The sequence below is a fragment of the Mirounga leonina genome, unplaced genomic scaffold, assembly GCF_011800145.1.
Source record: "Mirounga leonina isolate KUSES-001 unplaced genomic scaffold, KU_Mleo_1.0 Mir_174, whole genome shotgun sequence".
In the NCBI taxonomy this organism is placed as follows: domain Eukaryota; kingdom Metazoa; phylum Chordata; class Mammalia; order Carnivora; family Phocidae; genus Mirounga; species Mirounga leonina.
The window spans coordinates 34,747,442-34,774,106 of record NW_023270451.1 but is presented as its reverse complement, the minus strand read 5'-3'; the positions used below and the strand labels follow the sequence as shown (position 1 = coordinate 34,774,106).

Sequence of the window (26,665 nt, the reverse complement as noted above, 5' to 3'; positions counted from 1 at the left end):
TTCTGGCCATAGGCTCCTTACATACCCACACCATTTCTGTAGCTTTCTTGCCCAGTATACTTTACCTTTTAAGCAGTTATCGCAACAGCAACAAAAATCTCACCCTGCTCCACACATAAGATGAGAAAACTAAGAGTGGTATCACCCTTACACCAATCTTCCAAAAAAAAACATGACTTTTAGAATGAAATTAGATGTGATACGGACCTACCTGAGAAATCCTCTAAGGCGCCCAGAGCTCAGGTTAAGTATAAATATTTCTCACCTGTTTATCTGCCTGCTATTGCGTCCACTTTTCTGTAAGCATGTAACATTTTAAAATATTTCTTATTACATTGTACAGATTTTCTTCTTTAACTATTGTACAGATTCTCTTCTTTAACTAAGGTTGTCAAAATATTCCTGTATTCATTGCAAGCTAGTTAACCTTTAAATAGGCTTTGATGGCCTAAACTGGGAATCTAACCACTTACAATAGTGTCGTTAATGGGATTATGGGTTTCTCATTAAAAACAAGTGGGGCTTGGGGCACCTGGGTGGCTCAGTCGTTAAGCGTCTGCCTTCGGCTCAGGTCATGATCCCAGGGTCCTGGGATCGAGCCCCGCATCGGGCTCCCTGCTCCGCGGGAAGCCTGCTTCTCCCTCTCCCACTCCCCCTGCTTGTGTTCCTTCTCTCGCTATCTCTCTGTCAAATAAATAAATAAATAAATCTTAAAAAAAAAAAAAAGTGGGGCCAGGTGTAAAGGTGTTAGAAAAATGCTAAAAACCACATAGGTACTGAAATTGCTACACCTGTCTATTTAAAAGTGAGTGAGTTTCATAAATTGAGTTTAATTATAATTTGGATCCAAATTTTTCCTATCTAGTTTAGCCTTCATTAGTCATGATGGCATCTGCCTTTTATGTCCATTTCAAGATTACATATCCTGGTAAAGTTGTTGTTTCAAATGTTTCATTTAGATACAGTTGTCACCACCATAAATTCTACGTTCTCATCATTCAATCTGCCCTGTCACTGTTCCGTGAAGTCAGCGTGGGAGGTAAACCACCAACACGGGGAGGATATGATAGAGGTGGGTGGAGAATAAAGGGACGTGACACTTTTTTTTAATACGTAAAAAGTCTATTTTCTGGTCTGGAGAATTAAAAACAAACCCTATATAAATTCTAGACCATAATTTCCAGAAATGGAGGAAGTTTTCTGCCACTCCTGTACTTAGTCAACTTGTTCCTACTGATTTTAGTATGGTTTTTAATGATACCAACACATTCCATCACAAGAAAAGGGAAAAAAAAATATTTGACTACAGTAGTTCTAAATTAAATGCCTTTTTAAAATTATGCCATTTTGAAAACATTAAATTTAAAATAAATTTATATTTTAAATGCAATATATACAAATAAAAATGCAAACATGATTTTAAGCTCATCATAATAGAAAGGATAATAATAGTATACTACAATTGTGATAAGCAATGGAGCTCTCCCACAGGGCTGTCTGTGGGGTGAGGGTGGGGCTGGGAGGAGCAGGGCAAAGAGACAAGTATAGCAGGCTAAACCAGTGGTTCCCAAAATGTAGTCTCCAGGCAAAGTAACATCACCTGGGACAACCTGTAAAACTTGAAATTCTAGGGCCCCACCCCAGACCTACTGCATCAAAAACTATGGGGATGCATCTAATTATTAACAAGCCCTCTCAGGGATGTTAATGCATGCTGAAGTTTGAGAACCACTGGGCTACAGGGGCTCAGAGACAAGAGACCTAGGTAACTCTTCATCTGTGTATTCAGATGACAATGCCAATTATAAATAATGACTTTAACGAAGAACTGGTATATCTTTTACTATGTCACTTACAATCAACAAGTCATAATTCTACCCTACAATAATTTCCAGTTCCACATTCAACATACATGCTGGCAGGCAGCCTGTTGAGGATGCGGGGAAAGGTTGATGAGACAGTGGAATATCAGAGCAGGGGATCTGGGCGTGGCACTCCACAGAGCGAAAATCTTGGCCAAAGATTTCCTTTTGTAAATCCTGAATATAATATTATACTAGTTTCAACCTCAGGAGTTGGATAACTCAAGGATATCAATATGACAAAAGGGTTGTTTTTTTTTTAAGAATATACAGAAATAGAAATAAATTATCCTATAATGATCCAAGCAGAAAATTCTTTTACAATTTGTCCGTGATTAACATGGGATATCCGACCCTACTCCATCACTCTGAGACTTGAATTATGTTTGTTCCAAAAGTGACACCCTGTTCCTGCAGGAATGGGTGTTGGCTCTGCTGATCACAACACTATATGAGCCACGTATTACACTAGACTCAGAGGAAGCAGGTGCTGAGATTGTAATCAAATACGTATATAGGAAACAGGAGTGGCTGCAAAGAAGGCCGGGGAGGAGAAGGATCCTTCCTGTGTGTCAAAGAGATGGAGAAAGTGTAAATTGTGTGCCCACAGCACAATTTAAAAGCATACAGACACATACTAGTTCAGAAAGACTATGGGTGTGAATTAGATGCCTACATCATATTTAATAAATACTAATAACATCACAAAATCCAATCCAAATGCCGTATTAGGAGCAGAAGGATTAAAGCCTGGTGCTCAGATAACAATGCAAATGAAATTAGTGCCTGGAAAGCAAACTGGGTTATGTAACAGAGGATTAGCTATGGAATACAAAATTCAGAACTCATGATATTAACCAATCTTTGTCAGAAAAAAAAAAAGTCCTTTCGTGACTTAAGTTGCTTGCTTTGAAGCAACACAAAGCAACATCTTCCATATAAAGTCTGTTAATAGTTTAAGAAGGAACCAGACTGACCAGGCTGCACTGGCGAGCTCATCATGGGACTCTGGAGAAGGACGGTGAGGACAGGATGCAGACCCACAACCTTCCTTCAGCTGTCAATGTTGGTCCAGGAGGGGCTGGTAGATGAGAAACCTAGAATGTACAGAAAAATTACATGTGTATGACACAGGTTATGTCGAGCCACACAGAGACAGAACTGGCTTTGCATCTCAGCTCGGCCACAGGGCGACCGTGGGTCTCTGAAGCAGTCATACCAACTACTTGGTGTCTTAAGTCTTCATCCATAAAAGAGCAAACTGACCAGTCACGCTTAAAGCACAGAAATATCGTGAACACCAAGTAATATGATAGGTGTGGAAGGAATCTGTGAGGAAGAAAGCACTTCCCAAAATTATAATTAGTTTCCTGTATACCATTCACTCTAATTCGTCTGCTGTTATCATTATTATACCAATTAAAAATATTTTTTGGCATTTGGATAGAAGTGTCTCATTACATAGTACTCTTAAATATCACTGTCAAAGATTTCCTTCTAGGGACAGGAGTTCTTAGTGAAAAAAAGTGTAATGGACTAAAATAAGGAACAAGTAGGCCATGAACTATGGGAGTGAGAGAAACCCCCCATTACAATTTCCATTTCTTCTTGAAATCTTTTGCAGTCTTGTTCCAGCCAAAAGTAGTAACAGCCAAGTCTTTCTAGGAGTGGCACTTACAGGATGGGACTTCTTGAAAGGAATTTAAGGGACTTTCTGCTTTTAATTTGAATGTACTCTCACTTCTAGACACTTCAGCAAAGGAAAAACAAATGGAAGGACATTTTCCTCACAGTTTACTGGAATGTCAAAGTTTAAAAAAAGAAAGAGGAAGAAGCTTTTAAAGTTGCACTTAATGAGTTTCTTACTAAAATAGTATATCCCAATTGCACTATTTTTATAGACAGAATGCTGTAACGCTGAGAATTGTACTTCTCTTTATCTTGAGAATCCAACATATTTATTGGGACTCATTTTCCCATCAGTATTTTGAAAGTGTTATTACTATTTTTGCCCAAATGTATAAAGCAGAATATAAATATACATTTCCTTTGAAAAACTATGTACCACCACCAAGAGCACCTATCATACTTCAAATGGTCTCTACACAGAAATAGGCTAGTAACTAAAACAGTTAAGTGAGAGTCATCGGTTCAGCAGGCTATTTCTCATCTTATCTTTGGTCCTGGAAAAGGATTAAAATTTAGTAACAATAAAATGTATACTTTTATAAATCTTCTTCAAAAGTGATAGTGATGTGTTTATTTTACACTTACTTGTACCTAATTATACTGATCAGCATTATTTTAAGAATCTTAATTTCCATGTTGATGAGAAAGCAGTATTTCTACCAAAAAAAAGATGAAAAATGAAAAGCGGCAAACTCTTTTGATTTCTGTATCAGCAGAAGCATACTGACATTGACATCGGCTTCAAAATGAAAAGGTGTCAATGTCATATTTTAAAGTAATAACACTCGTGTATAGTTCTTTAGAGTCACAGAGTACTTGTAGACATATCGCCATATTTAATATCATTTTCACGTCAACCATGCTAATAGATACTTGTAACTCTCCCCTCCCTTTATGGGTAAGAAAAACGAGATACCGTCTGCTTCATAATTAAAAGGTAATAAAGCAAAATCAAAATTGAAACTGAGTGAGACTTGAATTTATAGACTTTAAAATTAATGAATGTGGACTTTGAAGATTTTGACATTTTTACTTTTTTACATTGCAGTCTGACATATTTCATAAATGCTCTTGATACACTCTTGATTCTCAATGCACAGTTTAATTTTAAATTAAGAATAACAAAAAGCAAGAGACAGGAAACCTTAAGAGTATGTAAGTGAAGTAGTACTGAAAGATGTCTTCCATCAGGGGCTGAGTTACTCTGTGTTTAAAAAAAAAAATTAATCCATAATGTCACTTTGTTCAATTAATACTTGTTTACATACAAATACAACTAAATTTAACCAATAATCTCCAAAAGTTCAATTGTGGTAACACTAAACCAAAGTTCTACTACTCGTCCACAAATCCAAAATTAAAAAGATGTTTCTATTTCCACACACCTGCCATTTCCCCAAACATACATAATGTCCATGACATGCTGATTGGTGGCTAGTTACATAATTGTTGGGTTTTGCTTCACAGCTCTTGACCTGACTTGCAAAATGAATCTCTGAGGCAAATACGAATTTGGCTTCCAAAATATCAGTAAATATTTAAAATGTACACTACTCTCTCTGCCATTCTGCCATTTTAGTAACTGCCTAATCATGACATACTCTTCTAATATTATGAAAGCCTTGTTATCTGAACACTGTAAAAAGAAAATTAATATGCATTTCTATGTTGATTCATACTAGTTTCCACTTACTGCATCTCCATTCCCAATGAGCCACATTAAACCAAAATTATCATGATGACTACAGCTGCATAACTGAACTATGGTCATTTTAAAAATTCTCCTAAACTGTTTCAGAAGTATCGATCGATCCTTTACACATAAATGCACCATGTGTATATATGTGTGTATGCACACACATGCACATCATCAGCTACATAAACTTTTCTTCCCTTGTGGCCAACAAAACCAACAGATTAACAGCCTTGTTCACACCTTTTAGGGACAAAACTGATACAGAATTTTACACAAATCAAGACAGTTTTTAGCTACTTAGAAAAGAAAGAGGGGTCAGTGGGAGAACATCTGTCAATGAGAATGGCCAATTTATTCTTAAATCTTCCCACATTTCTTTATCCAAATGAGCTGCAGAGAAACAGACTATTTTCTTAGAATGGGGAAATTTTCCCCTAGTACATTAGTCATTCTTACAATAAGCCTGATGTAGAAATAATAGGAAACTGGCTTTCAAGTGGGTAGATAAATGAAAAAAAGAAAAAAAAAAAGCAAGTAATGCTGATTGTGAGTACAAACTATCCAAGCAGATATTTGCTTTCAATTAATAGTTTCAATTAATTTGCACATTAATTTGTCCATGCTATAAAAATATATACATGAACATTTAAGGAGATAAACACAACCAAGAGCAAAATTGCTGCTATGAATCTTTCACCTATTGAGATCCGAGAATGGTTACTTTGGTTCCTGAATCTATTCTTTGAGCTACGTAAATCCTCAATAAGGGACTAGGAGTCTTTGCTTCAAAAGATCAGTTCTGACAAGAAGTTGGTCAGCTGCCTCCAAGTGAGTTACTGCTATAATATCTTGGGATATAGCACAGTGCAAGAGTCCAAGGCGCTGACACCTTGCAACGACCCAGCTTGCCCGTGCAGCCAGGGAAAGAGAGGGCACTGACACATTATAGTGCCCCAGGCCACAGTGCTCTCATTAATAGCATTGTGGGGGTGTTTCCAGAGGTCCTTCAGCTATTCCACCTCCATTGCCTGCTCCATAGTAGTCACACGGCAAGTCAGCAGAACTTTACAGACATAAAGAATTTGCTCAAGGATGATCTCCTCTGATCTTCACAAGAGTTCTTTGGAGTATACTGATAAGCCATTATTATTCCCATTTTACAGATGAGGAATCAGAGGCTTAGAGAGTTTCAGGGATTTGGTCATAGACACATAGGTGGTAAAATGGAAGGGCTGGTCTTCTGACTTTGAGCCCAGTGTTCTCTGTAGCATCACAATGAATTACAGACCACTCTAGCAGAGCTGCTTAAATATCAAGACTGTGTCTACCTACTCATCACAATTTTAGTAATGACTCATTAAGTAACAAGTCTCCTTTACTAAAGAACCTATCTAGCCATTGAATAGACTGAACTCATTCACAAAAAACAATAAAATAAATAGAAAATTTGGAATGAATGTCTACATGAATGCTCACAGTGTAAGCTTTCATTTCCATAGACTTAGACTTCATAGTCCTACCACAATCTTTTTTGGTTTTTTAACTACAGTCTGAGCTTCTTACTATAGTTCTTTTTTCCTTGTGGACAATTGGTATTATTTTGGACAATGTGTCCCTAAGAAAACAATGCTTTTGTAATTTTTAACTAACAAAAACTGTGTGTCTCTAAAATATCTTTCTGAGACCTAGGGCAAGTCGTACAGCTCAGTCTACAAAGCTATTCACACTTGACCCCAGGTCCTTTCTCTTCTTAGATGGAGCCAGTATAGCCCCAATTCCTCTAACGAGTTGGCTCCGTGAGCTGACTCAGCTCATAACATCTACTGTAAGAGAGTTTATGGGTGAAATAAGCCTCCTGTGCCAGTGAATTGAGTGTCATCAGTCTCTCTCTCATGCCTCAGAATGTGAAATTCTGCCACAATTTCATCTTTAAAGGAAAACACTAGAAAATTACTCTTAATACTCTATTCAATTCAACAAACTCTTATTGAGTACATACAAGACATCCCATCACCCATTTTGGAAACCTCAGATTATATTTCACTTCTCTGATTCTTACATTTCCTACAGATAATCACCAAAGCCAGTACACTAATATCTTAAAAATATCTTTCATATCTGAGCCCTTCTTTCCTTTTCAATGAATGCTGCCTTGGCTTAAGTAATTATTTATCTTTTTGAAGCTTGCTTTTATTTGTTTATTTATTTCTTTAAAAGAGACAGAGAGAGTGAGAGCGAGTGGGGGGAGGGGCAGAGGGAAAGGGAGAGGGAAATCATCTCAAGCAGACTCCACACTGAACATGGAGCCCAATGCAGGGCTCGATCCCATGACCCTGAGATCATGACCTGAGCCAAAACCAAGACTGAGATGCTTAACCAAGTGAGCCACCCAGGCGCCCCTCAAGTAATTATTCAAATTAATCTCTGGTATCCCTGCCTCTAGGGACCATCTGAATGAATGAATGAATGGGTGAGTAAATAACACTTGGTGACCTGCATACTCTTCAGTTGGTGTTCATGTTCCTTCATAATTCATTTCTTCCCACCCCACTTTCTCTCCTTCCTTCTTCTCCTCACACTTAAGTCCTGTGTTTCCACGCAATCTGTCATTATGTTCAACATTATTAACAACTGCTGAGGCACAGGCCCCAAATAAACAAAATGAACACTACCTGAACGGCTGAATAATCAGTGGGTCCTGATTATTCGGGATAGTACCATTCATATTCACATTTCCATGCTTTAGTACCTCTTTCTGCAAAGGATACTATCACCTCTTTGCTACTTCCCAGATCAAATTCTTTAAGACCACCTTCATGAGAATTCTTAACCAACCACTCCAAGTAAAAGGCCAGCTTCCTCAACTATATTCCTTCCCACTGTGTCTTGTACCGTACCTGTAATAACACCCCTTGTGTAGATAATAACAACCCCTCTTATGTTAGCCAGGTACTTCTCTACCCACCATAAGACTACGTTCCTCAGTTCAGGCATTGTACTGTATTCATCTCAGTAATCCCCACACCTAGCACAGCACCTGGAACATATAGATACACAATAAATTCTTGATAAATGACTCAACAAAGGGGAAAGGCTAAACTAATGAATCTATAAGTTGCCTGACTTTAGGGCAGAATCATTTATCCAATGTTTTAGTATAGAGCTCTGAAGGACTAGAACAAAGTCCTTGGATTTGGGCCAAAAAAAACAGTAGTCTACAGTTTGGGCCACCACCTAGGAAGAGCAGACCCAATGGCGTGGATGCCTTCATGGATCAGGGGAAGGCACCAATACACCAAAATACAAATTTGCCTGTGAATGATGTTATCCATGATACCACCATTTGCTAGGCTTTTGGACTGAAGTGATTTCTCAGATCACTGGAAGGGTTCAGCTTCTCACTTTATTAGCCTCAGCTTTTTCTCCTCTCAGGGAAATCCATTTCTTTATTAGACAAGCTCTATAAACTCCACAATTATATCAAAATAATCAAACCACTATTCATCAAGACTCGAGAGAATGGGATACAGAGATTTAAGGATCCTTGTTCCCCTTCAATTTTAGTAACAGAAGCAGGACTGTGCAAATAATGCTCCTGACAATATTTAAAGCTGTCTTAAGCAACAGGACCCTGGAGACCCTGGAGACCCTGGGGACTGGGAAACTGATGGACATAACAAGAGCCACACCAATGATACAGTCAGTGATTTAACCTCACCTAATACCACAGCAGACACCTGGTGACTCCAAATCACCGAACACACTGGTAAAGACTGGCACATCAACTCCTTTTGGCTCATTCTGGTCTCTGGGCAGTTACCTATGCAAGACTATTGGTTTTACCCCCCACCTGCTTGCCAGATGTTTGCGGACTTCACCTTTGAGCACAGCTAAAAACAGAACGTGTCACCCAAAGGGCCACACAACTCACACACACTCTCCATGCTTACATTTTTAGAGCAAATAATAAGCTCCATTCTAAGACTTTTAGGAGAGCCTTTTAAGCACAGGCTACAATGTAGGTGTAATATAGAGCAGGGAACGCAGCTTGGGAGGTTAGTTATGCATATATTTTGCATATTTAAGATGGAATTCAGTAGTCTATACTATAAATATAACTCAATGGTAACATCTAAAAATACGTAACACAATCAGGAGTGGTCTGCTGGTTATTTCATTTTGTAAGAAGTCCTGCCAACTACAGTACCTGCACTAATGAAACAGACTTTTTCCTAGTAAGTCTTGTTTTTTAAAACATTGGGCTTAGCCCCAGGGACTCCAGTACCCAAGTCATGTCCTAAACGGCTTCTATATAATGAAAACCATTTTATCAAAAACTCTTACTGCACTGATTTTTATTGGATCATCTTTGAAAGCCCCTACCTGCAACTTCCCTCCTTGGACAACAGGGAATAGGGAGTCTCAGCCACCATTATCATCAGTTTGAGTTTAAAACTAGAATCACAATACCCAGAAACTGCAGGACATACAAGGCTCCTTTTCAGTCATGGCAAAAGGGTTGTTAGAAAAAGAGCTTTGTCTACCTGTAAATACACAAGAGACAGAAGTCCAAAATAGAATTGTGAAAAGGAAGTAATAGTCGAAGTAAAGGAACTTGTAACAGACAACCTCTGATACCCAGGCCGCAGGAGGGCTTTGTAATTCTTACACTATAACCTTCCCTGCAGAAAACTGCCCGATCAAGCATGCTTAAAAGAACCTGGCTCCCCGTCTACTCCCTTGCTAGTGTGGAGGCATGGGTTATGATCAGCTAGCCAAACACAAAAGACCTTTATCCATCCCTGCAATTTAGATTGACATAGTTCTCTTTTCCAAACTTCAATATTGAATACATTTTTTTACATGTCTGTGATTTCTTTAATGCTGCAACCTACGTCTTGAAGATCTGATAATCCCTTCATGCAGCAAATTGCCCATGTAAAATGTCTCACTAGCTGGGTGGTATGGAAGTCAATTAACCTCTCTGAGCCTCAGATGCTTAAACATGAATTATTTAACTCACCAGGTCGTTGTGAGTCTTGGAAAAAATAAGCGTAAAGTAATCGGTAAGGAGAAAGTGCACAAAAATGTTGACTATTATTATCATTATTAGTATAGGAATTGTGTTTTACTTCAGGCCAAGTTCCCTCCCAGGAGGTATCTGTGATACACGGAGCCTCTCACCCTGGAACAGTTCTGCGGCACAGCTATTAATCTTTCTCACTCCACCAGGGTTACAACAGGGATCTAATTACTAAAGCTCTTCTTCTCCTTTCTTTGCTTCTTTTTTAGAAGGCAAATGTGCGTTCTATGGAAATACAGTGTGCCATCCTTTGTTTGTGAATATACTCTGTTTACCCTGATCTTTCACTGACTGATGTTACAAAGATATTTTTTAAATCACTTCTTGGGTGTTGATGGAAAGGAAAGCGTAAGATTATCAAAAACAGTAAGTTAGGAACAATTATCATTTTGTAGAAATCTGAAAAGAAACAGGAAGTATAGTCCCCAAGTACTGTCTAAATCCTTTTAAAAAGAACTTTTCTATTGTTTTAACAGATCACCTTGGAATTTCAGTGGACTCAAAGGCCTCTCCTCCTATCTTGAGGAGGATTTCACTAATAATTTTACTCACTGCTCTATCTACTGCTGGTGGTCAGTTCGATTTTAAGCCAGCCAAGACATATCTCCAGACACGGACAGACATGCACCTGAGGGAAAGAAATGACAACGGCAGAATGCCCACACAATGAAGAAGGGAAACAGGATGAGCCGTGAGCCACGAGATGGCAGGTGCACGGGTTACCTCCCCAAGCAATACCCACGTTGTCACTGACTCCTTTTACTTCTCACTTCTCTAACTTTGGCCCTCTTTTCTACTAGCCTTCTCCAGAATCTCTTCCAACTGAACAGGTCATTTACTTCATTGATCCCTTTCTGAAGAACCCCCACTCCCTTAACTAATGAGTTGAATCAACCTCGCACCTTCCATCTTTGCCTTCTCATCTCCTCCCAAAGAACTATAGTTGATACCTAAGATTTATCTCAATTCCATCCCTCTCTGGTTCTTTTCTTACCTATACTTGTTCTTTCTCTACAGAGGCTTCCTTTGAACACACACTGTTATATTAGGATACCCCTCAATTTCCAGAATACACTGATATATAATAAATAAATCATCGTTATCAAATATCTTGTTCTTTGAACTTTACCCTCCCAATGATTACTGACTTTTCTAACTGACACAAACCTTGCATTTATATTCAGGTTAAGATGAACCCAGATTCAGGGTACCTGGGCAGCTCAGTTGGTTAAGCGCCTGCCTTCAGCTCAGGTCATGATCCCGAGGTCTGGGATCGAACACAACATGGGGCTCCATGCTCAGTGGGGAGCCTACTTCTCTCTCTCCATCTGCTGCTCCCCCTGCTTGTGCTCTCTCTCTCGCTCTCTCTCCCACCATCAAATAAATAAATAAAATCTTAAAAAAAAAAAAAGATCAACCCAGGTTCATGCTATGGAGCACAGGAACAACAGTTTTAACTATGCTTGAATGTAACGTGTACTTACTGGGTGCTCACTAGGAATGTTCAGTACAGAGCCCAGAGGGTAGCTCAGATAGTCCCTGCCTCACAGATTTCACACCTAGGATCTCTCATAGTGTGATCCAAGGACTCCCCTGAAAATGCAGATTCAGATACTTGGCACTGATCAAAGAACCTCCTAGATTAGAATCTTTGGGACAAAGGCCCAGAAACAGTGTTTTTAACAAGCTTCCACAATCATTCTTAACTGAGCTAAAACATGAGAACCACTGAATATATGAACAATTAAGAAACAAAATAACAAAACAGAGAGAGAGAGTAACACAGTGAAAGAGTGCACTGGTTTACAGTCTGACTGACCTTAATGTAAATTCCACCTCTGATTTTCTTACTATATTCTCACAGGCAAATTATTTTACCACTCTGTCCTTCCATTTGCTTACCGGTAAATTGCTGACTTATTTAAGACCTACTTGTAGGGACAAAAAACAATGTATTTAAAATACTTAGCACAGTGCTCAACCAATGGGAGATACCATCCTGTCAGTCAGGGTCTCTGCAGTGCAAAGTGCCCCTGGAACTGGGAAACACTGCAGCCTTAATAGGAATTATCTCTTAAAAGGAACAGGAGAGCACGAGCGCTACAGGGATTCAAAGGGAGCTTCCACTGGACTCAGAGGTAGAAGGGAGAAGGTGCCTTGGAAGACATGGCATACAGCTTTAGGATACTGAGCGTTATTCAAACATGCACAGTTGGCAAAAATGTCCTCCCTTCCAGGAAGTTTCCGAAGTCCTAACCTCAATGAATTGTAAATAGCTTCAAGAAACAATTTTAAAATCACCTTGCTGTGTCCTTCAACTATTTCATGATGAAAATGATCTATTTTTGTATTCCCATACCATGAATTATTTTCAGTGTTAAAATAACCCTCAAAGTTATCTCAAGTTCTCTGCTAGTAACAGGATGTTGGTAGTTTGTTTTATGTAGCACATTCCATTCCCCAAAAGATGACAGAATTTTATACAGACTGCTTCTCAAGTACATCATGTTCTTTATATACAAAATGATAGAGCTGACTCCTGCCAGGAGAGGGTACTCTGGATTGTTATACTATTATTGCTGATGGGTTGCAGCTTTCCTATCATCTCTAGGAAGAACTGTGTGAAAAACATCCACTGGGGGTCAGGAAGGCTGCCTTTAGCAAGATGAGTATTCAACCTGCTCCAGGAAACTAACTGGCTCATGACAGGATCAAGAGACTTGATCCCATTAGCAAAACACACTAATCAATTAAGCCAACTCACTCTGAGCCAATCTTATTAAACCGCATTATTCCTATAAAGAATAAAGAACAATTCCTCCTCCATTTTGAAAAATGGAGAGAAGTTTCAAATTATAAAACTTGCAAAAAATAAGGTAACAATTACTGAGTATATAAATACAATCTCAGAACTCAAAACAAACTCAGCACTCAATCCACAGGACATTTATCTCCTCTGAGTGAGAAAGCCTCCTTTGAAACTGAGTATCTGCATAAAAACAAAGGGGCTAAACCAACTCATTTTACTGCAGGCAACTTCTATTAATGTCACATAGGGGAAGAGATACAGCCTTTGCTTTCATATTCCAGTTCTGCAAGAAAAAATATTCATACATATATGTATATATATACACACATATTAAAATAGACTGAGACAGATCAACACATATAAATAGCTCAATGCAACATCTGTAGCAGTCCTTAAGATTGTATTAAAGTCCTTGCTGTTTATCAGGTTGGTAAATCCTATCAGCTCTTAGTTATTTAAATTGCCAGTTGCCGGGCAACCACATCTTCTGTCAACTGTCACTCACTCTTAAGTTCCTCTGCAACACTCCTTTAAGAAAAAAATAGTGAAAAATTCTTGAGATGCTTATTTTGGGCATCAGGAATGCACTTAATTTTATCCCTGAGCTTGAAGAGTCTGAGAATTGAGTGATACTGAGAAAATAAACGCGTTCAGTGAGTTGGAGGAGGGGCAGTGGATGGTACCCAGACAGAAAAGTTGAAAGACTTTGTTAAAGGAAATTTTTTGGAACCTGGTCCACAGTGAAGGCATGTTTGTGATAGAAGCTTTCCAAAAGAAAATATGCACTCTGAGGGAAATAGGTGATTCTCAACAAAACTGATGTCTAGTTTTTATTTTTTTTTAAGATCTTATTTATTTTGACAGAGAGACAGCGAGAGAGGGAACACAAGCAAGGGGAGTGGGAGAGGGAGAAGCAGGCTTGGGCGGAGCAGGGAGCCCAATGAGGGACTTGATCCCAGGACCCTGGGCAGGGTCCCAACAACTGAGTCACCCAGGCACCCCTACTTATTTTTGTAATCATGCAGTCATCACTGATGGATGAATAAGCATTATAGTCACAGGAATCAACAACTCCTTGCTTCTGACAAATGAAATAGTTACAAATAAAATAATTTACTACCATCTCATGAAAATTTCTACTATGTAAATCTTGTTTTATTTTCTTAGATATAAATCAGCATCCATTATTTTATTCAGTCCAAGAGTTATCTAGCAATAGTATAAAACTTCTCTTCAAGGTTAGGTAGACTCCTCAGCCATGGAGATAATATAATGCAGTATCTATGCAATTCACTCTATCAACACAAGTAGTTCTAGAATTGTTGCTCCCTGTCTCTCCGGGCCTCAGTTTTAAACTAGATCACCCCTGAAGTTCTTCCTAGCAATAAAATTTCATAAACTCATCAACCTTTAAATTATATAGTTCTCAACAGTTGCAGCCCTATATAAAACTGAGCCAACCCAATAAATCAGACTTCTGTTGCTATATGTCACAAATATAGAAACATATACATCTGGAAACAAGAAAAAATATTAAAATGGACAATTTACTCTGTTGCACAAACATTTAAAAAATAAAAAGGAATATCTTCATGACTTCAAGCAGGATATTATTTCAATTTGTCAACTTTGTAATTAAAACACTTGTGCAATCAAAGAAACTCTTGAAAAGTATAAAGATAAATCACATTGAGTAAAAAATATCTCAATGCAAATAACCAACAAAGAATTAGGAACAGGAGTATTTTAAGAACACCCATGAATCAATAAGAAACTAAAACAAAACAAAAAAAGAACAATTTAGGAAAAGGAGAGGAATGGGCAATGAACTGAAGGGAGAATTTCAGCAGCCAATGATTATACAAAAAGATGCTCAATGAGATACCAATCATACTCGTCAATTGGATAGCATTTTTAAATCGTATAATCCTAGTGTTGGCAAGGCTATGAAACAACGGAGATTTCATACACTTTCAGAGAGTATATTCGAAGCACACACCACTTAGAATAGAAACTTAAAAACTATGGAGTCAAGATGAAGATTTATAACACCCTATTACCTGTGGGAGGCGAATAATAATGCCCCCAAAGATGTTCACGACCTAATTACCAGAACCTGTGAATACGTTACCTTACGTAGCAAAGGGGGATGAAGGTTGCAGACGGGAGTTTAGTTTGCTATTAAAATAACCTAAAATAGGGAGATTATCCCAATTATTCAGGTGGGCCCGATGTTTTCACAAGGGTTCTTAAAAGTGGAAGACAAAGGCAGAAGAAAGTCAGATGGAGATGTGACTATGGAATAACAGTCAGAGAGAGGCAGCAATGCTGGCTTTGAAGACAGAAGAATGAGGCCACAATCCAAAGAAACTGAGCACTCTCTACAAACTATGAAAGCAAGAAACGGATTCTCCCTTAGGGGTTCCATAAGAAATACAGCTCTGCCAACACCTGCATTTTAGCCCACCTAGGCCTGTCTCAGACTTCTAATCTCCGTAACTGTAAGATAATAAATTTGTGTGGTTTGAAGCCAGCAGGTCTGGGGTAATTTGTTTCAGCGGCACTAAGAAACTAATAAATGCCTCAACAATTACTCTCCTACGGAAATTCTCCCATGTGAGTGCTTGGGCAAAATCACAAGAATGTTCATAGCAAGATTATTTAGAACAGAAATTTTGAAAACGATCTAAATGTTCATCAACAGGAGAATGAATATATGAACACTGTGCTAACATACAATAAAAGAATACTCTACGGTAATTAATAAAAAGGACCTATAGCTATATATATAAACATGAATACATTTCAAAACTTACTGTAAATTAGTGAAATGACAAGCTAAAGCGTTATTTGTATAGCATACCATTTGTAGAAGGTTCAAGAACATACAAAATGATGTGGTAATATTTGTGGATAAAAATATTATAGCTAGGGGCACCTGGGTGGCTCAGTCGTTAAGTGTCTGCCTTCGGCTCAGGTCATGATCCCGGAGTCCTGGGATCCAGCCCCTCATCGGGCTCCCTGCTCAGCGGGAAGCCTGCCTCTCCCTCTCCCATTTCCCCTGCTTGCGTTCCCTCTCTCGCTGTGTGTGTCTCTCTCTGTCAAATAAATAAATAAAATCTTTTAAAAATAAATAAATAAATAAAAATAAAAATAAAAAAGCTAAGTTATGGCGCTCCTGGGTGGCTCAGTCATTAAGCGTCTGCTTTTGGCTCAGGTCATGATCCCAGGGTCCTGGGATCGAGCCCCGCATCGGGCTCCCTGCTCAGCGGGAAGCCTGCTTCTCCCTCTCCCAGTCCCTCCTGCTTGTGATCCTTCTCTCGCTGTGTCTCTCTCTGTCAAATAAATAAATAAAATCTTTAAAAAAGAAAAAAAAAAGATTGCTCATGGTGGGAGGAGCGCCTGGGTGGCTCAGTCGTTAAGCATCTGCCTTCAGCTCAGGTCAGATCCCAGGGTCCTGGGATCAAGCCCCACATCAGGTTCCCTGCTCCACAGGAAGCCTGCTTCTCCCTCTCCTGCTCCCCCTGCTTGTGTTCCCTTTCCCGCTGTGTCTCTCTGTCAAATAAATAAATAAAATCTTAAAAAAAAAAAATTATAGCTAAAGAATAAATAAATGGGTAAGAATGTGAACACCACACCCCCAACAGTGACTATCTCTGAGTGAAGTGAACAGAGTGCTTCAAATACATCTCAAATGCTTTACTTCATGAAACAAAAACCCTGAGGTAAATAGGACAGAATGTAAAGATCTGACCGGTACGTATGTGTAGATGACTATTAAACTTATTATTCATATTGTTCTGTATTGCTGAGATATTTCACAATAAACAAATAACATATGCTCCAATGACGTACTTCCCACGTGTCCACTGGCAAACAGGCAACCCAATTCTCCCCTAGTTCACAGAAAATGATCTCACCCAAGAAGCATCCCTATTAACTTGCCAATTAAAAGACAAAAATACCAAAAACCAAATATCAGTATTTGACCCAATTTTTTTTAAAAGATTTATTTATTTATTTGACAGGGAGAGACACAGCGAGAGAGGGAACACAAGCAGGGGGAGTGGGAGAGGGAGAAGCAGGCTCCCCGCAGAGCAGGGAGCCCGATGCGGGGCTCGATCCCAGGACTCTGGGACCATGACCTGAGCCACCAAGGCGCCCCTCCCCCCTCTTTAAAAGCATGACAAAATGGTGTCCCACTGGGTTTCCTAATCCGTAAATACTTTCTTTTTTTTTTTTTAATTTTATTTATTTGACAGCGAGATATAGCGAGAGAGGGAACACAAGCAGGGGGAGTGGGAGAGGGAGAGGCAGGCTTCCCGCCAAGCAGGGAGCCTGACGTGGGGCTCGATTCCAGGACCCCGGGATCATGACCTGAGCCAAAGGCAGACGCTCAACAACTGAGCCACCCAGGTGCCCCTTGACCCAATTTGTGTAACCTTCCAAATGTACACTGAAGTAAGCAGATTTTTATTTTTCTTTTTATTTTAAGCAATTTCATCTTACTTCTGAAAGTCAAGAAGTAATTCACATTGGGAGGATTTCTTCTGAGTGTCTCCAAATAGGCACACCCAGGTGTGAAGAGGTCTATTTGTAAGTGGGTATTTACGAAATTGACCATGATAAATATGCTGTCACCTTTCAGACCAAAAAATGAGATGGTTCATTTAGAAATGCAGCATTTAAATAAACTGTCAGACAAAATGATATTCTAATTATCACCATCAAAATCCTCCATCAATAAGGATTAATAAGCCTATTTGCTAGAGACACAAATATTAAGAAAAAAATAAATCTCCTTTTTGTGGTTTAATATTTTCCCTTGACTTATACTTCTATCAAACATGTTTCAATTTCTATTTTTATCTTTTTTAAGTGACAATGTCTGTCTAAAGCCCTGAGGGCATTAAGATTAGGAAATGACTATTCCAATTCTTAGGAAAATATAAGAAATGAGGGGGTTTTCCACTTGGACTGCTTTTCTTCCTGGACTGGAAAACTTTAACTCTTTCTCTAGGAAGCATTCATAACTTAAAATACTGGCACTAAATTGTTTCTGCTAGAAAAAAAATAATCTAAGACTAATGTATAATAAATATATGATTGGTGAAAGTAGAAGCATTGTACTACAATCGTTATTAACACAAAGCTTATTTAACCTCTAAAAAACCAAGATCCCTTTCTATTAAGCCTGAGAAAGGTAAATTAATTTTATTTAGTTCTAGGTGGCACAAGTTTAATACCTGTGCCTGCCAAAATGCCAACTACAACATAAAAAGCAGCAACAGCAGTTCTAAAGAAAAACAAGTTCCTTTGTTATTTCCCTGACCTGGCCAAGCCTGAGTCCAGATAATATGCTTCAATCAACAATTCTGAATATCAAACATGAAGACATGCCATGTTATTATGCCTAAGATAAAAGATAAACATAAAATTCCAGTTTACTTTAATTTATATAATACTATCTGGGGTATTAATGGACTAAGAACTATCATCTAAGAAACAGTGACTTAAGAATTATTCCAGCCAGATAATAGCTTATCATCAAAGCTTATCCCTTTAACTGATGCCTCACATTTATGCAGAGCATTGCTACCTACAGCATTCCAGAATCACTTGATAAAATCTTCTTCAATAATACCTTTTCCCTTTTGATCTTTTTTCCTTCTGTTTCCCTTTTCTCCAACCAGTCAGCATGAAGACACTTGGGTTGGTGAATCAACATTCTTCCATATTTTCTACATGTCCCTTCTCCAGAGAAATGTCACTTCTTGTTCTATCCACTTCTTCTGAGGGGTCTTCCTTCTCTGGCTAGGATCATCTCCTCTTCAGGCACCTAGGTCGAGTTCCTAGGTCAAGCCCCTAAACTTAATGGAACAGGGATCTCTGAAACCATCTTGGCTGCTTTTTTCTCCTTTAGATGAAATTCCCTACTCACCTTTGACAGACAGATCACCTCTACCTGAACATATCCTCTATCAAAGACTCACCAAATCCCTCCACTGATGATTAAATTATAAGCATTTAAAAGATGTTTAGCCCTTTTTTTTAATTTCCAAATTTTCTTTAAAAAACGTATTATTCATAACCAGAAGATGTTTTTATTTCTTTTTTTTTTCAATAAAACTGGTTCTGTTATTTTGTTTATTTACTTCCCACTGAAGAATCTGAAAGTCATTAAAATCAAAACTAGATGATCCATGTAGATAGATTTAGGGGTTTGGAGATTTTATTTTTTGGCATAAATATAACCAGGAATATAAGACTGTGGTACTACCAGGTGAATCATATCAACCTGGGCTTTTCTCTTCTTCTTGCACGGTTGTGGTTATCTGCCACATGCAAGAAAATGTTTGTGTAATGCCTATGACCAGGTCATATCATGCACAGCCAAATTGTGCACAGAATTAATAGGTAAAATAAAAGGGACCCTCACTTCCTCTAAACTAATTTAAGTTGCTTTCAGTTTTTATTTGGTTCCAGCAGCAACTCATCTTACTTACATATTTAACATTTTGACATGGTAATTTAAACAGATTCTGTCATCCCCGCCAATAAACAGAACTCTATTTATATAACACACCATCTTCATAAGCAGATTGACCACAAGCACCACATACAGGGAATTTTTTCAAAAGTGTCTTAATGTAGACAGTTGTACGGTAAGGGTTAACAAGCAGTCGAACTCCATCTCCTGATTTCTTTGAGGAATTATTTTCTCCAGGTTTTGGAAAAAAATCATTATTAGTATTTGCTACAAAATGCAAATACGCCACTATAGAGATTTATTCATTTAGCAAATAAGTCCAGGTGCATGGAATACACCAGGTTACAAGAGATGAGGGAGAAAAACTCCCTGCCTTCATGTAACTTTCTTTTGGGTGAGAAAGCAGCAGAGGGTAGAGTTTTCAAAGTATTTCCACAAGGTTACTATAAATCTAAAGTGGTTCAAAACCTAAAGGACCAAAGAGTGGAACTGAAGGACCTTGGTGGGACAACAATCCAATGTTTCTGTACATGCGGCTGATATAATGGAAGATTTTAAGGGAAGAGGCCTCTTCAGCTTGGTGCGGTGTTTGCTGCTATAGGTCTGCTCCACAGACTTGGGAGCAGGAAGAGCTGCAATTGCAAGATGTAAGCATAAAACAGAATACTGTTGGGGCGCCTGGGTGGCTCAGTTGGTTAAGCGACTGCCTTCGGCTCGGGTCATGATCCTGGAGTCCCGGGATCGAGTCCTGTATCGGGCTCCCTGCTCAGCGGGGAGTCTGCTTCTCCCTCTGACCCTCCCCCCTCATGTGCTCTCTGTCTCTCATTCTCTCTCTCTCAAATAAATAAATAAAATCTTTAAAAAAAAAAAAAAAAAAACAGAATACTGTTGACCCGTCAAACCCTGGGGGCGAGGGATGACTGGGTTCTACTTCAAGGGAAGTAAAAGTCAGTGGCCATGTGGGCCACCAGAGATGAGTGACAGAGGAGAGGGTGACCCGGGAGGCTTTCAGATTCACCTGAGATGAGCTGATCCCCAAAAGGACAAAACTATATGGCCAGTTGCCCCTTCAGCTCAAAGAAGAGAAATAGCTGGAGAATTAACAGAACACTAATTCCCCGGCAAGATGAAGAAAGGACAACAAAATTCAACGTGGTGATGCTGACCTCATCCCAGCAACAGAACAGATTCTCTAGCAGGTTGGGGCAATGCATAAGACTCCAATGCACTTAATTTTCAAAGATGCATTTTTTTCAAAAGGGAGAAGAACCTCAAAGCTAAGAATGAAAACTGCCAGAGCGGGAAGGAAAGAAGACTAGGCAAGGTGAGGGGTCCCCCCTGAGGGTTACTCCTCTCATTATTTTGGAAGCACCTTATATTTTAAGGTAGAATTTCACTGGGTCAAATGAAGTTACTTTTTTAGGCCAAATGAAGGTACTTCTAATCCCTTCCGTAGTCCCATACAGCAGGTGGGGAAATGGAGGAGATCCTTAGACCTATGGGTTCTTCGTAGCTTAGCCCCATTTTCTCTAAGCAACAAAAGAGTAACTCCTACACAGACAGCAGGTGGGGGGGACGGGGCGGATTCTTCAGATAGGACGTTTTACTCCATTAGGATTTAGGAAAAAAGTCCTGAGACAACGAAGGAATAGGATCATTTTGAAAATTAAGAAACCAAGGATTTGGGAGCACCTGGGTGGCTCAGGCAGTTGGGCGTCTGCCTTCGGCTCAGGTTGTGATCTTGGGGTCCTGAGATCCAAACCTTCATCAGGCTCCCTGCTCAGTGGGGAGTCTGCTTCTCCCTCACCCCTCTCCTTGCTCACGTGCACTCTCTCTCTCCCTCAAATAAATAAATCTTTAAGAAAAAGAAGAAATGAAGGATTTGTGTAGGGAAATCATGATTCAATGAACTGATAAGAGTGTTGTAGGCCCTATCCAATATTTGCCTTCTGTATTCAAAACTCTGCTTACACGATGATATTTAAAGTCTATATGGCAAATATTAAAAAAAAAAAAATAGTATCTTAGAACAAGACCAAGACTGTGGTCATTTCAACTTAGTAATAATGAAATGACACAAGTAACTAAGAAGAAAGGATGTATGAAAATGCAAAGAGGTCAAAGATGAGCTCCCACGCCATGCCCTACCACTACTGAGAGCCCTACAGATATCCCATCAGAAAACACAAAGCTCCAAATGCCCCAGCCGTTTAACATATGAATGAGGCTGTCTCAGTATCTATACCACAAGTACCCTGGAGTGTTGAAAACCTGCTCTATTTATTCAGAGATGTTAGTCCTGAATATCAGAACTTCATCTTAGAACTTAATATTCCTTTCTGAATACCAAAGTTTGAAACACTTACTATGCAAAATCCCATGCCCAACCAAACCAGCAGCTCAGGAAGCAGAGTGCTGTCTGTGGGCTCTGGTGGGTTTTTAGACTCCATGCACCTGAGATCAGAGGCAGGATTTTCAGATAATTTTAAAGCCCTTGCTAGGGTGCTCAGAAAATGTTCAAGGCTTTTAAGTTTATCACTAGATGTAGGGGGAGGAGAATCTTTCTTCAAAGAGATAATTTTTCTGCAGTCCTGAAAGTGCTTTTTAACAAACCATAATCACCTCAGTCAGATGTACTGCAACTAGCGAGGGAACAATACAGTTTACTTTTGAAAAGACTCTGCAAAATACTCATTACCAAACAACAGAGGCTGTGCTTCATCAAGGGCCCTGGTTCAACTTTAAAATGCTTGAAGCCTAGGGTGGCTTGCTTGCTAATCAGGGCACACAACTTTTCACCAGCTGAAGAGCTTGTTTTCATAGTGGCTGGTTCATTCTAAAGAAAAGTGCTGCTCATTGAGAATTTTAGTTTTATGAAGGAACAGGAAGTCAAATTCTGTTGTAGCCACTTGATTAAAAAATTTCCATTCAAAATATAAGTGACCTTCAAATTAAATGCTATGTTAACAAAACAGCTTTGTTTTTAATTTGATATTACTAGAGATATTTATAGAAAGAACCAGGATATATACATTCAACGGCATAAGCATATAGATTAAAATCTTTGTTAATGGAAAGAATATTTTTTTTCTAAGTATTGCATACCAAGTAATAACTTATAAAAAAAAATTTATAAGTTAACATAGTTAGGTGGATGCATTTATTCACACAGCTAAATAAAAGGAAAACCTTGAATAATCCATTGTCTAAACATAATTACTAACAATTTCCCTATATAATATAAAGCATTGATGCAGTTCTCTAACTGTATTTGAATTAAAATAATAGAGATGGGATGAAATGCAGATCTAGTCAAAGAGTAACATAAGTTTTTCTAAGTTCTGGGAAAGATTATGTATTTTATTATTTTTCTTATTTTGGTGTGCTCAAAGAGAAAAACCTGTAAAATAACTTGTATGCTGGTACTCCAATTTAAAAAAATACAACAAAAGCCATAATATTTAATCTCTTCTTTAGACTAATTCTGTCTTTGCGGAGATAGGCCATTTCCTTGCTGCCAAGAATCCCTAAACAGGGAACCATCCTGCCCACACTGGCTTGTCATCGGAGCTTCCTTTCCTATATGTCTAGAGATTTCACTTTAGCAGTATGTGAATTTTACCTGGGCAATGCGTGCCCTGGCTTGAGCAGAAAAAAAAATCCTGCATCCTGCCCTTCCTTTTTTCACGGACTGAGGTTGGATGAGGTCTTGGACTTCTCCACGGTGTCGTATTCATTTCCTAGAGATGCCATAACAAATTATCACAAACTTGGGGCCTGAATCAACAGAATTTATTTTCTCATAGAGTTCTGAAGGCCAGAAGTCCAACATCAATTTCAAAAAACAAAATCAAGGTGTCAGTAGGGTCACTCCCACCAGAGGCTCTAGGGGAGAATCTGTTTCTTGCCATTCCCAACTTGTGGTAGCTGTTCGTATTCCTTGGCTTGTGGTGACATCACTCCAATTTGTGCCTCCATGGTCACACTGCTTTCTCCTCTTCTCTATGTGTCACATGTCTCTCTGCCCCCCTCTTATCAGGACATATGTGACTGTATTTAGGGCCCACCTGGATAATCCAAGGATAATCAGAATAACTGCAAATATCTTAATTTAATCACAACTGCCAGGTCCCTTTTTGGCCATTTTATAAAGTAACATTCAGGGGCACCTGGGTAGCTCAGTCGGTTAAGTGTCCAACTCTTGATTTTGGCTCAGTCATGATCTCAGAGTCCTGAGATCGAGTCCAATGTCACACTCCATGCTGGGCACGGAGCCTGCTTAAGATTCTCGCTCTCCTTCTGCCCCTCCCCATCCACACACTCAGGCTTGCTCTCTCTCTCTCTCAAAAAAAAAAAAAAAAAAGGTAACATTCACAGGTTCCAAGGATTAGGATGTGTATGTTTTACAGGGTGCCATTTTTTCAGCCTCCTACAGGTATCTCGTACAATCCAATATATTACAAAACAGTTTATAAAACCTGGCAATTTACTTCTCTAGACTCTCAGAAAACAAAATAATAGCAAAACAAAGTATGTGAAGATTATAAGCATCATATTTTCCATAATTTCTTGGTGCCAGAGGGTAAAATAAAATGTCAGAAAAAAGTCCAGATTATAATGATATGATGATGATACCCAATAATAAATATTTAATATTCCTAAGCATACTTTTCACTCTCTAAAATACATAATTTTAAAAAGATTTTTAAATACATTTGATTAGGGGCACTTGGGTGGTTCAGTCGGTTAAGTGCCTGACTCCTGATTGTGGCTGGGGTCATGATCTCGGGGTCATGGAGACAAGTCCCCCAACGGGCTCCGCACTGTGGAAGTCTGCTTGAGATCCTCTCCCTCTGCCCCTCCACTCACTTGCACATGCTCTCTCTCTCTCAAATAAATAAAATAAATCTTTAAAAAAATACATCTGATTACCAGGTTTAGAAATGGAAGATTACTAGAACTGTTGGTAAACACAGGTATAATCATAACACTCACTCTGTTGGGACCCCACGAAGCCTTATGCTAGAAACCATTATCTAGAGTGCCAGAAAGGTGTAATGAAGAGAAAAAAGTACTATGAATTGAGTGAGTCCTGGATTGGCACCCCTGCTTTGCCCCTGACAACGTGAGTGACTTCAGACAAGCACTTATGCTCAGTTTGCCAATCTGTGATGTGAGAGATGTCCCTGGGCATTTCCCTGCCAATTAAGATTCATAATGAAACTGAAGTTGAACCCCTAATTCCTCAGCTGGTGCAAGTCCAAAGTAATCCTCTCTCTCATGACCAGTTCTCAGGGAGGTTGCAGCCTGCCACACTTTGTGCTTCTTGAGATCTCTCTCCAGCACTACTTAAGCTGAGAGCCCAAGTCTGCACAAAAATAACGATGATAAGAGTCACCATCATCATTAGCAGCATCATGGCATCTCTATGGAGACCTTCCCACCATCTTGCTCTTTGGTTCTTTTCTAACCTCATCTCTATCCCACACTCCTTCCATCTCAGATAAACCCAACAACTCCAATCCCTTGTCACGCTATCCTGCCATCCAGTTCTCACTCTGAAGTCTTGGCACCAGCAACAAGAAGAGGCCTTGAAAGGAGAGAAGGTGAGGAAGGCATCAGACACATCAGAGGCCCCTGGTCTCCCCAGAACCCTCATCAAGACTGCAGACTAACACATTTCTCTTCCTAACAGTTTTATTTTCGTCGAACTGGTAAGACCTTGCTATATTATAAATGGGGCCAATACTACCCACTCGGAAAGGTAATGATAAGAATTGGAAGAAAAAATAATTTAGTATATTGTCAAGGCACATATTATGAGCTCAGTAAGTATTACTGCTGTTATTATTATTATTAATGTTACTATTATGCTACAGGGATTTAAATTAGATCTGTGTGGGTATAAACCATATAAGAAAATCTATAGTCAATACTCATAAACGGACTACAAAAATCACTGAAGTCAGAATCATAGTTTGATTCAACACTACATTTTAAAGGGTTGTCACGCATAAAAACAAATGCCAATGAATTCCATTCTGAAAACAATTTTGCATAGTTGTATTTTTAGTTTTGCAGAACTGGCCTGATTTTCTCTTTCCTGGGTGAACAGAATTCCCTCTGAAATCCCTAATGTAGCAAATAAAGAGAGAATATTTCTGGTTTCAGTCAAATGTTACTTGGGTTGAGAGTAGGGATGGGCATGGAGATGAGGCTGAAAACCAGAAACACAAATCTGATTTAGAATCACTCTCGGTGTTTAAGAATGACCAATAATGTTGCTCAACGAATGCTGACAACTTACAATCAATCCTCTTCTTTTTCCCTTTTACGCAGTTCCTGTAACTAATTTCTGCCTTTAAAGAGTCTTATCCAATTTCTACTGCCTCAAATAGGGCCGTGCATAAGACTCTCTAAGCTACATTCAATCCATGAATTTTGATAATGACAGGTGTAAGTACAGCTAATGGTGCAAATTAACCACTAGCTTCATTGGTCTTGATCCATCAGAGTTATAAAAGAATTTATATGTTCACACAAAGGCTCATTTCTTTTCCTAGCAGTCCTTTAATAACACTTCTTAATTAATATATACTATGACATTAGTGAAAAATAATATGCTATCCAGCAGAAATAGGAATAAAGCAGGTCAACTTTGTATCGCTTAGCCACAAGAGGCTTGGGCTCTGAAATACCAAGTTGCTTGGCAAGGGGACTTGAACTTTAAAGCAGTCCCACAGCATGAACACAGAGAACACTATGGTGCCAAGGAGCCAGAGCAGCGACAGGAAACTTCCACAAGGTCATTCACACAATGGTTGTAATGGACCAATTCCAGGAGTGTGAACATTATAATCAAGGCTGAATTTCACTCTGTTGGCCCTGCCTGAGAAGAGGCACTCAGGCATTTAAGAAAAACAAACTGTGCGTGCGTGCACGTGTGTGTGTGTGTGTATATATATATATATATATACATAGATACATAGATTTTTAAAAAATAACTTCAAACAAGCAAACAGAAATGTAATGCGAC

General features: G+C 38.9%; 1 protein-coding gene across 7 annotated transcripts in view; it reads right to left on the bottom strand.

Moving 5' to 3' along the window:
- The window catches only part of HDAC9 (histone deacetylase 9), an 899,218-nt gene that overhangs the window by 828,987 nt on the left and 43,566 nt on the right, over positions 1 to 26,665 (bottom strand). For all 7 annotated transcript variants that reach the window (XM_035020706.1, XM_035020691.1, XM_035020700.1 and 4 more), the window contains exon 2: positions 2,840 to 2,959. In XM_035020706.1, coding sequence (XP_034876597.1) covers positions 2,840 to 2,864 — 25 coding nt within the window. In that variant the 5' untranslated portion in view covers positions 2,865 to 2,959. The remainder of the gene's footprint in view (positions 1 to 2,839; positions 2,960 to 26,665) is intronic.